This window comes from Halichoerus grypus, chromosome 12, assembly GCF_964656455.1.
Source record: "Halichoerus grypus chromosome 12, mHalGry1.hap1.1, whole genome shotgun sequence".
NCBI classification, from domain to species: domain Eukaryota; kingdom Metazoa; phylum Chordata; class Mammalia; order Carnivora; family Phocidae; genus Halichoerus; species Halichoerus grypus.
The window spans coordinates 58,032,144-58,047,330 of record NC_135723.1 but is presented as its reverse complement, the minus strand read 5'-3'; the positions used below and the strand labels follow the sequence as shown (position 1 = coordinate 58,047,330).

Here is a 15,187-nt window from a genome sequence, read left to right as displayed (position 1 = left end):
ACTGAGCCCCAGTAAAAATTGGATACCAAAGGCCCTACTGAGCTCCCCTATGCATATCATTACGCATCAATGGCGGCAGCTTAACTCCAGCAACTCCATAAGGAGAAGATGAGCTGGAGCTCCACATTTGGACTTGGACCCCTCCCCAACTCTATCCTCTGCATCCCTTCCTCTGGCTCGTTCGAATTTGTGTCCTTTCCCTGTAATAAACCATAACTGTGAGTATAACAGCTGTCTCCATGAGTTCTGTAAGTCTTTCTTGTAAATTATTAAAACTGAGGATGGTTTGAGGAACTCCTGAAATTGTAATTAGTGTCAGCAGTGAGAGAAGTCATGTGGGGACCTGCAGTTTGGCCAACATCACAGAGAAGGCATTTCCTGAAAGAAACAGCTTGATCCCAGTATTATTTAATACAGAGACAGGAGAAAAGTCTTGGTATCGTATGGGGTTAGCTCTATAGGGAAAATAGGGGGACTGACTAGAAAGGGACACACAGTACCTTCTGGGGTGCTGGAAACATCTGCACCTCAATCTGAGTGTGGTTACACAGGTGTACACATAAGAGATAATCTGCTGAGCTATACACATAAGATGAGGGCATTTGATGCATTTTACTGTATATAAGTTATACCCAAAAAGTTAAAAAACAAATAAACCAAAACACTGTCTTTGAAAATGGGGGAGCCCAAAAAATAATAAAAAGGAAAATAAAAAAGAAAATGCGGAGCCCAACATGGAATTAAACGGCGGAAGTGGGTTAGATTAATGAGAAGAATCTGAACCCAAAGACAGGGCTGAAAGAAAGGATGTGATATCTAACAAAGAAGCTTCTGGAAGGATTCTCTGAAAAGGATTTTTTTGGGTTATATAGTGCTTTAAACTTGGGCAAGGCAAACGAAGGACCATGTGGCCACGTGTGTGTGTGTGTGTGTGTGTGTGTGTGTGTGTGTGTGTGTACTCCCTAAAAAGTTCCTCTGCCACTATTCAGTTTCATTAGGCTCACCTAGTGACAATGTGCGTGGAACAGTAGTAGGCAGAGTAGGACGAATGGGTACTTATAAGGAGCATCTGGGTGGCTCAGTTGGTTAAGCTTCAGACTCTTGATTTCCGCTCAGGTCATGATCTCAGGGTCGTGAGATAGAGCTCCGTGTCAGGCTCCTCACTAGGCACGGAGCCTGCTTAACCTGCTTAAGATTCTCTCTCTCCCTCTGCCCCTCCCCCCGCCTCCCTCTCTCCCTCTCAAAACAAACAAACAAACAAAACTTTCAAGAGAGGGTCACTCAGCAAAGGGTTGGTGTGGGGATTGTCCTACCCTCTTCCCAGTTAGATGAAGCTCCAGAAGCTGAGATTGGAGGCCTGGGAGATCAATCAGGCTGGGTTCAGGAAAGGACAGTGTTCTCTGAACTGTGTGAAACCAAGCCAACAGATCTAAGAGGCAATAAGCAAGGTAAAACTGAAACTAAGGGCAGACAGTTCCCCTGGGTTGTTACCAGAGGTAGGGGGATTCACGTATGAGGCAACAGAGGAGAAAACCAAGAAAGCCAGAGGGAGACTGTTCAAAGCAAAGGGTGGGAGTCAGAGCCTGGAGAAATCTGAGTCATGGAACAAGATACATTTATAAGCAGCGGGTGGGAGTGAGCTAAGAGCCAGCTCAGTCACTGGAACCAAGGAATGAGGGCCGAGGACAAATCAATGCTGGGGAATGGGGGGCGCAGGGGCGGTGGGGGCAGGAGGGCAGGTGTTTTACTTTCATTAGCCCTCCTCTAGGATGCCCTGAAGTATCTTGACTCTCTACCACAGGTTGATGGTTAGTGAATGAAGAACTAACCTGCAGTGAGTCAAAATGCATGGATTAGGGGCGCCTGGGTGGCTCAGTTGGTTAAGCGACTGCCTTCGGCTCAGGTCATGATCCTGGAGTCCCTGGATCGAGTCCCGCATCGGGCTCCCTGCTCAGCAGGGAGCCTGCTTCTCCCTCTGACCCTCCCCCCTCTCATGTGCTCTCTCTCCCTCTCTCATTCTGTCTCAAATAAATAAATAAATAAAATCTTTTAAAAAAAATGCATGGATTATTTATTTTCGGATTTGTGATGACATACCTCTTTCTGTTGTTCTGGAAACATCTTCAGCACAGGACACAATCAACCTGAAAAATAAGATACCAACACTCAGTGATTTGGAAGTTCCATACTGGAGCAGATATGTCTCTCATGGCCTCGCACCCAAATCCTCTGAGAGCAAATCTCTCTGGCTACCCACAGTCTCTGAAAGATGAACCTCTGCTGCTCCTTCCCTCCTGTCCACTGCTGAGCAGACCAAGGTGAACATCAGTCTGCACTGGGGATTGGGAGTTTGAGACATGGCAAATCCAAAGCAGCTGGATGATGACAGGTACTCAAACTGGAAGGCCAGGCAGAGTCTGGCAAGAGTTGGAGCCCTGGTGAGTCAGAGGCTGGGGGTAGGGGGGAGCAGAGTGGCCATGAGGGGCCGGAGGGGGATGCTGGTTGGCAGTGAGATGGAGGGAATGGAGATGCCCAGAGAGATCCACCACTGAGAACAGCTCTGATGGATTTAAAATACAAAATGTCTGTGAAAGAAAGAATTCTATAGAGCGGGGCTTGGCAAATTTTTTCTGTGAAGGGTCAGATAGTATATATTTGAGGTTTTGCAGGCCAAACGGTCTCTGTTACAACTATTCAAGTCTGCAATTTATAGTGAGAAAGCCCACAGATGCTAAGTAATCGAATGCAGATGGCTATGTTCCAGCAAAACTTTTATCTGCAAAAACAGGCGGCAGTAGTTTGCAGACCCTACCTATGGAGCAATCAAATGTTGTGTTTTCAATTCTATACCTTAATAAAGCTCTCTCTTAGATCAACAGGAAAAAATTTTCACAATGTTAAGCTTGGTCTGCATACCTATAGGCAGTCTCCTCTCTGACAAGCAAACTACTGGCTGAGTCTGCGGACTATACACGGGGGTAGAAAGAGAAGGGGTTACGTACTTTTCCCAATGGTGAAATAAGGAATACAAGTATAGTTTACATCATTCTCGAGTTTTCTCAGAGATCTCGGAGAATTCTCTAAAATGAAAATGGGGGTGGGGGGGCTTTCAGTAGCATAGTTTTGGGTTTCCTTACCACCCCGTGTCAAAGGCTGATTAACACAACGAACTTGTTAATCATGAACTAGACTGGAATTTATATCAAAGCCACAAGGACATCCTCAACAGAACAAAACTGGTTTTATCGAAGATCTACAGAGTTATTGCAGTCAAATGCTCTACCCCTGAGCTATACCCCCGATCTACAGAGTTATTGATTCACTGTAACAATATACAATTTCATAAACCAAACAGATATGTTTTTCCATATTTCCCACACAAAAGCCAAGAGAAATCTCATGTGCTCCTAGAAGAACGTGCAGGAAGATTTTTAACTAACCTCACAGTGGGCAGAGCCTTTGTAACACTAAGGGGACAGGAGTGTATTTTTATTAGAAAACAACTGCTATAGCTTTCTTGGGTTTTTTTGTTTGTATATTTGTTTGGGTTTTTTTGCTATGTTAGAAGAAGTGGTCAACCCTCAAACAAAATACACCTAACCTCTTCTCCTTTCTGGAGATGTGGCCAGATTCCAGGAGCTGGGGCTTGAGCCTGGAGACAGGCCCGCAAGCTGTATGTGGAGGAAGCAGATAAGTAAAAAAGATGCCACCTTTCCATTAGGTGTCGCCATGTCTCACCATCTCTGCTGGACACCTGGCTTCTTCTGATGCCTTTTCACCCTCGTCTTAGAGCCTTCACAACAATACACTACCGTTTTAAGTTGAAGAGATTCCGCTCTGGGTCAACTGTGTTTAAGGAAAGGCATCAGTCCCCATTTCCTTTTTTTTAATATTTTATTTATTTATTTGAGAGAGAGAGTGAGCAAGACCGAGAACACAAGCAGGAGGAGGGGCAGAGAGAGAAGGAGAAGCAGGCTCCCCACTGAGCAGGGAGCCCGATGCAGGACTCGATCCCAGGACCCTGGGATCATGACCTGAGCCGAAGGCAGACACCTAACCGACTGAGCCACTCAGGCGCTCCATCTCCATTTCCTTTCCTGTTAGGATTCTGCCTCCAGAGAGGGCTTTTACAAGAAGGTTAGACAAAAGCCCTGGCACTGAAAGGGTGTAAGGTAGGAATCCCTGTGAGCACTTGAGGAGAGGGCCCACAGGAGGAGTTGGCTGAATAGCCTGGGTCAGTTTCAGAGGCATCCAAGAAGGTGGGAGGAGAGAGAAGGATGGCTGCTTTCAGGAGTATCCAGGAACGGGTTGATTTGGGGTTCGAAAAAGCTTATTGCCCACCCTTCAAGAGGAGAATCTTCTCCCACCTACACTCAGTCCCCTGCAGTGTGCACAGACGAGAGAGTGATGTTCTGTCTACACCTGTGTGTCACCAGCTCACTGCCTAGCAGGGGAAAGGCTCACCATGCCAGGGGATTTATGTTGTGGCCATTGTGCTGCCCTGGGAAATGCCCTAGGGTGCTGAAGGCCCCAAAGAGTCCTCTAGGACCCCCAGAGGAACTGCTCCTAGTATTACAGTTAGTAAACACCTCTCCACCCTCATATACACATAAAAATAGAAAAAAAAATTGAGAAAAGTGATAGACATGACCATATGAAAATTTAAACCTGTTGTATGTTTCAAAGGGATATAAAGACAAATATTATATGATAATAATATTTATAATACATGACAAAGGATTAATATTTAATTTATGGAAAGCTCTTATAAATCCATACCAAAGAATATTTCTGTAGAAAAATAAGCAAAGTTATAATAATTCACAAAACAAAAACAATAAGGGTCAAACTCAACAACAAAAAACAAACAAAGGGACAAAGGACCCAAACAGACCTTTCTCCAAAGATGATATACAAATAGCCAAAAAGCACATGAAAAGATAGTATCACTAATCATTAGGGAAATGCAAATCAAAACCGCAATGAGTTATGACCTCACATCCAGTAGGAAGGCTACTATCAAAAAAACAGAAAACAAGTACTGGTGAGGATATGGAGAAATTGGAACCTTTGTGCCAATGGGAATGTAAAATCGTGTCGCTCCTGTAGAAAACAGTATGGAGGTTCCTTAAAAAATTAAAAATAGGGGTGCCTGACTGGCTCAGTTGGAAGAGCATGAGATTCTTGATCTCGGGGTCGTGAGTTCAAACCCCACATTGGGGATAGAGATTACTTAAATAAATTTTTAAAAATTAAGAACAGAACTACTATATATATAGTCTAGCAATTCTACTTCTGGGTATATATCCAAAAGAATTGAAAGCAGGATCTCGAAGAGATATTTGCACACCTGTGTTCATAGAAGCATTGTTCCTAAAGCCAAGAAGGGTAAGCAACCCAAGTGTCTGCTGACAAACGAATGAGCAAGATGTGGTATGTATACACAATGGAATACTATTCAGCTTTTAAAAGGAAGGAAATTGTGATACATGCTACAACATGGATGAACCCTGAGGACATTAATCTAAACGAAATGATCAGTCACATACACAAAAACCAGATACTTTATGATTCTACTTACTTACCTGAAGTTTCTAAACTAGTCAAATTCACAGAAACAGAAGGTAGGATGGTGGTTGCCAGGGGGAAATGGAGAGCTCTTGTAAATGGGTGCAGAGTTTCAGTTTGGCCAAAGGAAACCGATCTGGAGATGTTACACATCAATGTGAATATACATACTAGCGAACTGTACACGTAAAATGGGGAAATGGTAAATTTTACATATTCTTACCACAATTAAAAAGTTTTGGAAAAAAGGTCAATGATCTATTTAAAATATTTAACCTTGCTATAAACAGAAATGCAAATAAAAAATAAGATACCATATTTGTGTCTATTAAATCAGAATTTTTTTTAATGATAATATCCACACTGGCAAAGATCATGAGAAATGGGACTGATTGCTGCTGGTAGGGATGAGAGCTATTTCAATATTCCTGAAAGACGATTTGGCCATATGTTTCAAAAGAATTTTTAAATGGCTCATGTTCTTTGACTCAATTATTCCACATCTGGGAACTCAACCTAAAAAAATCAATTAGACATATACAAAAAAAAAAATCTGTATGAAAGAATGTTCCCAATGCAGTGTTTTTAAAAAATAGATCAAATAAATGAAAACCTAAATGTCCATCAGGAGATTAGAAAAAATTAATGATGGTACAGCTGTAAAACAGACCAGCTTATACCACTACAAATTATGTTATAGAAGAATATTAAATGATAGGGACTGTTCAAAAAGTATTGTCAAGTGATTTTTCTAAATATGTTTTTTATTTTTTTAAGATTTTATTTATTTGTTGTCAGAGAGAGAGAATGAGCAGGGGAAGCGGCAGAGGCAGAGGAAGAAGCAGGCTCCCTGTGAACAAGGAACCCGATGCAGGACTCGATCCCAGGACGCTGCGATCACCACCCAAGCTGAAGGCAGACGCTTAACCGACTGAGCCACCCAGGTGTCCCATTATGTTTCTATTTCTTTACTTATATATTTGAGAACTGGAGCCTACACATGACAAGTTAGCAGTGGTCATTTCTAATCGCTTTTTTCTGTATTTTTCTAAAAGTTTACAATGCATTTGTTACTTTTAAAGTCTGAAAAAGCTATGCTATTTTTTAAAAAGTAAAACCCTATGTGCTCACTTTTATATTCCCCCTTCCAAGAAAACAGACAACTACATTAATTTTACTGTGTCTTACTTCCTCCACCGATGTTCAGCAATTTTTCTATATAAATGAAAAATTACTGACTTCTGACTTTCATCTCATAAAGACATGCCATCAGTGAGGTTGTTTTAGAGTAAAAGTTTAACTCCGTACCAGTTTTTCTCACATCTGTTCTCAGGACCACCTATGTCCTTCCCGCTGTATTGGGCAGATCTGGGAGTGGGGCCATGGCCTCCCCAAATCTCCTCTAGGGGGAAACTGTCAGCCAAGGTCCTGCTGGAGGGGCATCTCTACAGGTAGCCCTACTCTGTATCACGGGGGGTGGGGTGGGGGGGACCGTTCTTAGACCCAGGTGACAGCATCCGTGATAAGCGTCAGACTCCAGTGAAGTCAGTCCACACGTTAGTCAGGCGCCGGAGGCACAGCCTGGCACCAAAGGAAGGGCTGGCACTCCCTCCCATATTTGGCCCAGGATGCACTGGGAGACTTGCCAGTTCCCTGGGACCTGAAGTTGGGAAATGATGAAACAGAAAGGGAGGGGTAATGACGTCACAGCTGGAGTTCTGAGGGACCAGAGCCTGCACTGAAACAGAAGCCACGATGAAGATAAAAGTTCTCATAAGAGGGGCGCCCGGGTGGCTCAGTAGGTTAAGCCTCTGCCTTCGGCTCAGGTCATGGTCCCGGGGTCCTGGGATCGAGCCCCGCATCGGGCTCCCTGCTCAATGGGGAGCCTGCTTCTCCCTCTCCCCACTCGTGCTCTCTTTCACTATCTCTGTCTCTCTTTCTGAAATAAATAAAAATCTTAAAAAAGTTCTCATGAGATATTAAAGAAACCGGCCACCAGAAAAGCTGAATTACGGAGCTGGCTTCAGGGGCTGACGCCCACAGAGCTGCCTGGAGCCAGTATCCAGGGTGCCCAGTGGCTTAAGGCTGCAGCGTCTCCTGACTTCCCAGGCACCCCTCTCCTCAAGGGAGCTTGAGGCAGATCCCAATGTGGGCAGTCAAAAGAGCGCATCCAAAAAGAAAAAGGAAAACAAGCTGTATCCTCGAGAGAGCACGTCTGCTCCACCGCAGTCCAGTTTCCATGTTTTGGTACAGCTTGTGCAGGACCCCCTGTAAAGCCCACCCAAGGTCTTCCTCAGTCTGATCTTAGAACTTAAAAAGGACAAACTAAGGGGCGCCTGGGTGGCTCAGTCAGTTAAGCATCCAACTCTTGATCTCAGTTCAGGTCTTGATCTCGGGGTCATGAGTTCAAGCCCCACACTGGGCCCCAGGCTGGGTGTGGAGCCTACTTAAAAAAAAAAAAAGACAAACCAAAATGGAAAAACAAGAAGAAATCTGAAGTTCAGTTAAAGTTGGAAGCACAAATAAAATTTTCATTTAAGTTTTCCGCCATTTATCACAAAAGAAAAAAAATAAAGAGGATAAGACATGTCTTTTTAAGGTTTATTAGCAGTCAAAAAATACTGGTTCATAGTACAAAAAACAATGAAACCACTAACTTGCTAATCTCAACAACATATGGGTTCCATTAATGGTCGAGAAGATGATGCCAAGCCAAATTGGGGGGTTTAAAATGCAGGAACAAAAAAAATACATCGAACTTTAATCTCACAACTATTTAGGTAGTATTTAGGAAAAGTACTACCTTAGACTTAGCCACTCTGGACACATAGGCATGCATGTTGTGGGCCTGACCTCTACTTCCCATCATATACACACTAAGGACAGCCCCTGAGGGATAGCAGGGTTGGGGGGGACTGCAGAGAACACGACCAGAAGAAACAGAATTGAAGAAAAGAAGCCATAAAAAGCAGATGTAGGAGAGAAAAGCTGACACCAGAGCAGACACACAGGTAATACTAGACTTTCTAACTTGTGACATCCTCTCTCCCCAAAACCACCCTACCCTCCCAGATCAAACCCAAGAACATTTTTCACATTATCTGAATGGTCTCCTTCCTTTTTTATGCCATTAAGGTTCTCCTACCTAGTAATGTGTCTGGGCTACTCCTTTTCCTCTTCTAGAAAAGCAGATAAATCTTGAGGTTGGGGGAAGGGGTATTAGTAATTTAAATATTAGTGTGAATTCATCCAATCAGATTGCATTCCTAGTAACCAAAAGCTATCTACAACTATTCGCTACCCTCCCCCACCCCCATCACCACACAGTTTTTGGATTAGGATGGAAAAGAGGGGAAACCATTGGTACTTGGGGGTGTGGAGTTCTTTGGAGGTTGATGTATCCCTCAGTGCCCTGCCACAGAATCATGAAAGACCTGAGAACACAGCCCCCTGAAGAACAGCAGAAAATGCCCTGCTCTTCTTTCCTGCCAACGACTGGGAAGACTTTTTTTTCAATTTACTCTAGCCCTTCACCTGGTAAGGGGGCTTTGCAGAAGTTCTACCACAACTTCCCATCAAAATACTACCTGAACAATAGCATCAAAAGGATAAAATACCTAGGATTAAATTAACAAAAGAAGTACAAAGCTTATGCTCTGAAAATTACCAAAGATCACTGAAAGAAATTAGAGAAGATCTAAATAAATGGAAAAACATCCCATGTTCATGGACTGGAAGACAACATTGTTAGGAAAGCAATTCTGCTCAAACTGATCTATAGATTCAATGCAATCTTTATCAGAATCTCAGCTGACTTCTCTGTACAAACTGACAAACAGATTCTAAAACTCCTCTCTAATTGCAGGGGACGGAGATTAGTCAAAACAACCCTGAAAAAGAGCATAGTAGGAAGACTTCCACTTCCTGATTTCAAAACTTACTACAAAGCAACAGTACTTAAGACAGTGTGCAAGTGGCACAAGGAAAAACAAACAGATTAACAGCATAGAATTAACAATCCAGAAATAAATCCATACCTTTATGGTCAATTGATTTTCAACAGGGTGCCAAAACAATTCAATGGGGAAAAAAAGTCTTTTCAACAAATGGTTCTGGGACAAGTGGATAAACACAAGCAGAAGAATAAAGTTAGGGGTCTACCTACTTTATGCCATCTATAGAAATTAACTTGAAATGGGTCAAAGAGGAGCACCTGGATGGCTCAGATGGTTAAGCAGCTGCCTTCGGCTCAGGTCATGATCCCAGGGTCCTGGGATCTAGCCCCACTTTGGGCTCCTGGCTCAGCAGGGAGCCTGCTTCTCCCTCTCCCTCTGCCCCTGTTCATGCTCTCTCTCTCTCTCTCTCTCTCTCTGTATCTCTGTGTCTCAAATGAATAAATAAAAAATCTTAAAAAAAATAATTGATCAAAGACCTAAATGTAAGAAGAAAACACAGAGGTAAGTCTTCATGGCCCGGGATTTAGCAAAGGATTCTTAGATATACCAAAAGCATGAGCAAGAAAAGAAAAAAAGTCTTTAGACTTCATGAAAATTAAAACTTTCTGTGCTTCAAAGGACACCATCAAGAAAGTGAAAAGACAATGCATGGAATGGGGGAAAATATTTGCAGATCATGTATCTAATAAGGGACTTGTAGCTGGAATATATAAAGAGCTCATCCAACTCAATAATAAAAAAAACTTAAGGACATAATGTATAACATGGTGACTATAGTTGATAATACTGTATTGCATAATTGAAATTTTTAAAAGAGTAAAATATTCTCACCAAAAAAAAAGAAAAAGGGAAAAAAAGTAAGGTGATGGATACATTAAGTAACTTGATGGGGGAATCCTTTTACAATGGATATGTAGGATATATATTATCAAATCTTCACATTGTACATTTTAAATATCTTACAATTTTATTTGTCAACTATGCCTCAATAAAGCTGGAAAAATAATAAAATAAATATATATATTGTATTACATATATAAATATAATAATAAAAAGATCATTGATAACTAATAAAGATAACAGATAACTGACAACTCATTTCAAAAACAGGCAAAGGGGCGCCTGGGTGGCTCAGTTGGTTAAGTGACTGCCTTCGGCTCAGGTCATGATCCTGGAGTCCTGGGATCGAGTCTCACATCGGGCTCCCTGCTCAGCAGGGAGTCTGCTTCTCCCTCTGACCCTCCCCCCCTCTCATGCTCTCTCTATCTCATTCTCTCTCTCAAATAAATAAATAAAATCTTTAAAAAAAAAAAAAACAGGCAAAGGATCCTCAATAGACATTCCTCCAGGGAAAATAGAGAAATGGCCAATAAGCACATGAAAAGATGTTCAATATCATGAGTCATGAGAGGAAAGCAAATCAAAACCACAGTGAGACACCACTTCACTCCCATTAGGCTGCCTAGAATCACAAAGTCCGATAATAACAAATTTGGGCAAGGATATAGAGAAATTGGAACCCTCATACACTGCTGGTGGATTTGTAAAGTGGTGCGGCCACCTCATCAAACAATCTGGCAGTTTCTCAAACCATTAAACACAGACTCATCAGCAATTCTCCTAAGTGCGAAAGGAAAGGAAAGGAAAGGAAAATGTCCACAGAGAAATTAATATATAAATATAGGCATTATTCATAATAGCCAAAAGGTGGAAATAACCCAAATGTCCATCAATGGATGAATGGATAAACCGTGGTACATCCATACCATGGAATGTTATTTGACAATAAAAAGGAATGAAGTATTGATACATGCTACAACTTGGATGAACCTTGAAAACATGTTAGAAATGATCCACAAATTAGTCCACATATTACACAAGTCCATTCACATGAAAGTCCAGAATCAGGAACTGTTTTATAAAAATAGAAAATAAATGACTGGTTGCTTATGGTTACTGGGTGGGGTGGGTAGAAAGTAGAGGGGTGGAGTTTAGGGATTCAGGGAAGTGATAGCTAAAGGGCTATCAGGTAATAAATCAGGTAATAAAAACTTTCTAACATTGACCGTGGCTGGGACGCCTGGGTGGCTCAGTGGTTTAAGCTGTCTGCCTTCGGCTCAGGTCATGGTCCCAGGGTCCTAGGATCATGTCCCGCATCGGGCTCCTTTGCTCAGCATGGAGCCTGGTTCTCCCTCTCCCTGCCACTCCCCCTGCTTGTGCTCTCAATATCTCTCTCTCTGATAAAATAAAATATTTAAAAAAAATTTAAAAATTAAAATAAATAAAATTGTAGTGATGGTTGTGTATATCTGCAAATATGCTAAAACCAGTGAATAGTACACTTAATTGGGTAAGTTGTACAGTATGTAGATATTTCAATAAAGCTGTTTTTTTTTAAGTGTTACCTGAAACTCTGAGCTTGACCCATTTTATTCATGGCCCCAATGTCCCTCATCCTGAAAACTACAATGTCTGCCAAGCTGAACGCCCTCCAGGCATCATCCACTCCTGGGGTTCTCTCATCCCTACTTGGCTCTGACCCCAGCCTCGCTCTGCCATCCCCTCTTGCAACCCTTCCTCCCACTATGCCTTGGGAACCCTCCTCCTAGAGGCAGCAAGTGCCCCACACTCACACCATCTCAACAGCTATATCTTGGCTACACCCTGGCTTCTCCACTCTTCCCTTCCCTTGTGACCCTTAAAAGTCCAAGCTGCTCATGTCCTCAGCACTTCCATTTCTTTTTTTTTTTTTTTAAGATTTTATTTATTTATTCATAAGAGACAGAGAGAGAGAGAGGCAGAGGGAGAAGCAGGCTCCCCGCTGAGCAGGGAGCCCGATGTGGGACTCGATCCCAGGACCCCGGGATCATGACCTGAGCCAAAGGCAGATGCTTAACCATCTGAGCCACCCAGGTGCCCTCAGCACTTCCATTTCTAAGGACCAGGAGAAAACCAAATTCCCCTGGTCGCTACAGTCTCCAGACAATAACCTACCAACAAGTACCTAGAACCTAGGAATTCATGACCAACTCCCTCCTCCTCACTTCTTGGAATGACTTCCTTCTCTCCAGTTTCCTGCTTCTCCTTTCCACATTTTTAGGAACCTCCTCTGTTCTTTCCCACTTTTTCTGGATCCGTCCAAGAAGGACCTCATTCATGGGTAATGACCTAACATCCCCTGGCCTTGCCTTAGGCTGTTCGTTCCTGTGACCTAATCTCTTACCAACAAGTGCTCACCCTGTGACCAGATCCCAACCCAGGAACTGCTCTTTAAAATGGAAAACTAGAAGTCTCCTCTGATTACTACAGCCCACCCTTCCTTTTCTCATTTCCTCATTCTCACCCAATTTGCTCTTCCACTCAATGAAAAACCACCAGAACTTTGATCCTACCCTTCCTATTCTCCCTCTGGACTTCACATCCTTGAACCTTTCAAAAACTCTACCTCCAGCACACCTCATTTCCTGTTCCACTGACACACTTCTAACTGTCAACCTCCAAACACAGATCAACTTAACCTGTCACCTCCATTTCTTCTTGTCTCACCTACCACTGAAGAAAAGTCCCATCGCTTCTGTGACTGGTTCCATCACCAGGTTATGAGTTCCAATTTTGGCGGAGTCCTCCAGGGTTCAGGAATCTTCCACTCATGCCATCATCTTCAGACCTTCACCTCTCACCTCCAGCCACCTACTTCTTCCCGGTCTGCTACCCCTCTGTCATCTGATAACTTACCTCTTACTTCATCAAAACAGTAAGACCACCAGGTTTACATTCTTCCTCTTGGTTCTCTGCCCCCTTGAAATCTACCCATATATTCACCCACTTCCCTCAGTCTCAAAGAAAAGGATCACACTCTCCTGTCTTCATGATCTTATTTCTCCTACCTCCTCCAAGACATTGGTTCAATTGCCCCTCACCCTTACTAACTCCAACTGCTTCCTTCCCCAACAAACAAGCTCAACCTCCTCTCATCCCAGTGTAAATGGGCAATCCTGCTTAATTCATCCAACCTATTAAGGACCAGGCCTTGCCGCAGACCTCAGAGATGGGGCAATGAACAAGACACCAGGTCCCCAGTTTCACTGACATCATGGTGGGAAGAGACAGGAAACAAACATGTGAGCAAATAAATGGACAAGGTAATGAGCAAGCATAATGAAGAAAACAACAAGATGATGTAATCAAGAGTGACTACAGGTACTTGGTGGGGACTACTTCACATTCGGGTGATCAGGAAAGGCTTCTCTGAGGAAGTGACATTTGAACTGAAACCTGAAAAGTAAGAGAGAGTCAGTGACAAGGCAGTCTTGGGAAAGCGCACTCCACGGTGAGGCTCACAACTGGGGGAATGGGTCTTCTTCTCCCTTCCTCGGCACTGATACCCCCAGGGCTGGCCCTGGAGTACACAGTGAATAGTATGCCTGGTGGCGGACACGAGTAGTTTCTCTGGTGAGGCACCGCACATGGCTTCTCGGCAGAAGCCACAGACTCACTGTAACCTTCCACTTGAATCAGGACAGTTCCCCAATGGGCTACTGGCAGCCCTCCTCTCTTCCACTCTGCACTCATTCTGTTTAGGCTACCACTCCCATATCACATGCAAAGGAATCCAGAATCAGAACTGCCTTTGAAGACAGCCTGGCCACCTCCCAGTGGACATTTCCAACCAGACATCCGTTGGCACCTCTAATTTACTGTGTCCAATCCAGGCTGGTCCTGACACCTTTTCCCTGCGTGCTGCTGGGGCCTTGCCAATTCTCCCACCTCCTATGTTGCCCATTTTAATAATTAATCGTGTCAACATCCACACAGTGCCTCAAACGGGAATCCCAGAAACTGTCTTTGATTCCTTCCTTTCCCTCACTTTCCAAATCCAATTGGTCAGCAAGCCTGGCCAAGCCTCTCTCTGAAGGCATACTAAGTCCACTCCCTTCTCTTGGCCTCCAATGTCACTGGACTAGTTCAGGATCTCGTCATTTCTCTCCTGAACTCTAGCTGGAATAACGTAGATTCCCAGGGCCCAAGACACTTAGCAGACGCTCAGTAAATGATTTTTGAATAAACAAAACAGAGAGAACATGCATGAATGAATAAAATGATTGAACAAACGAGTGAGTGAGAAAATCACTAAATAAATACAAGAAGAAATGCATGCTATATACAAAGAAAACTAAGGAATATATAGTTTAATGAAGGAGATGCAACCAAGCAAGTACAGGGCATCAGGTGATAAACAGAATGTTGGGGGCTGTGGTGCCGGGGGGTGGGGGGGAGGGGGGAGAGATGGAAACTAACACTCATTGAGTCTTCCAGTTGTCAACTACTAAACCAGGCACTTCACACACAGTTCACACATGATTCACCCAGAAACTATATGATATACTGTGCTTCTGATGGGGAAAATGACATTCAAAGGAGTTAAATAACCATCTAAAGTCACCCAACTCACACATGGCAGGGTTCAGATTCAAACCTAGGTCTGCAGGCCCCAAATCCCATCATGGTTAACAGTCATAGGCTTACAGGATAGGCTGGACCTCAAAAGATGATAATAATAATAGCCAACACACAGAGTACTTCTGACAGAGTCACCATTCTAAGAACTTTGCATATATCCTCAGAAAAATCCTATGAGGGGTGCCTGGGCAGCTCAGTCAGTT

General features: G+C 43.2%; 1 protein-coding gene across 3 annotated transcripts in view; it reads right to left on the bottom strand.

The window, feature by feature from the left end:
- The window catches only part of SNX10 (sorting nexin 10), a 68,088-nt gene that overhangs the window by 27,449 nt on the left and 25,452 nt on the right, over positions 1–15,187 (bottom strand). For 2 of the 3 annotated variants that reach the window (XM_078059391.1, XM_078059392.1), the window contains one exon: positions 2,098–2,144. In XM_078059391.1, the coding sequence (XP_077915517.1) occupies positions 2,098–2,121 (24 nt within the window). In that variant the 5' untranslated portion in view covers positions 2,122–2,144. Of the gene's footprint in view, positions 1–2,097; positions 2,145–5,585; positions 5,689–15,187 lie in introns of those variants that run through there. The other variant, XM_078059393.1, reaches the window with a different exon arrangement.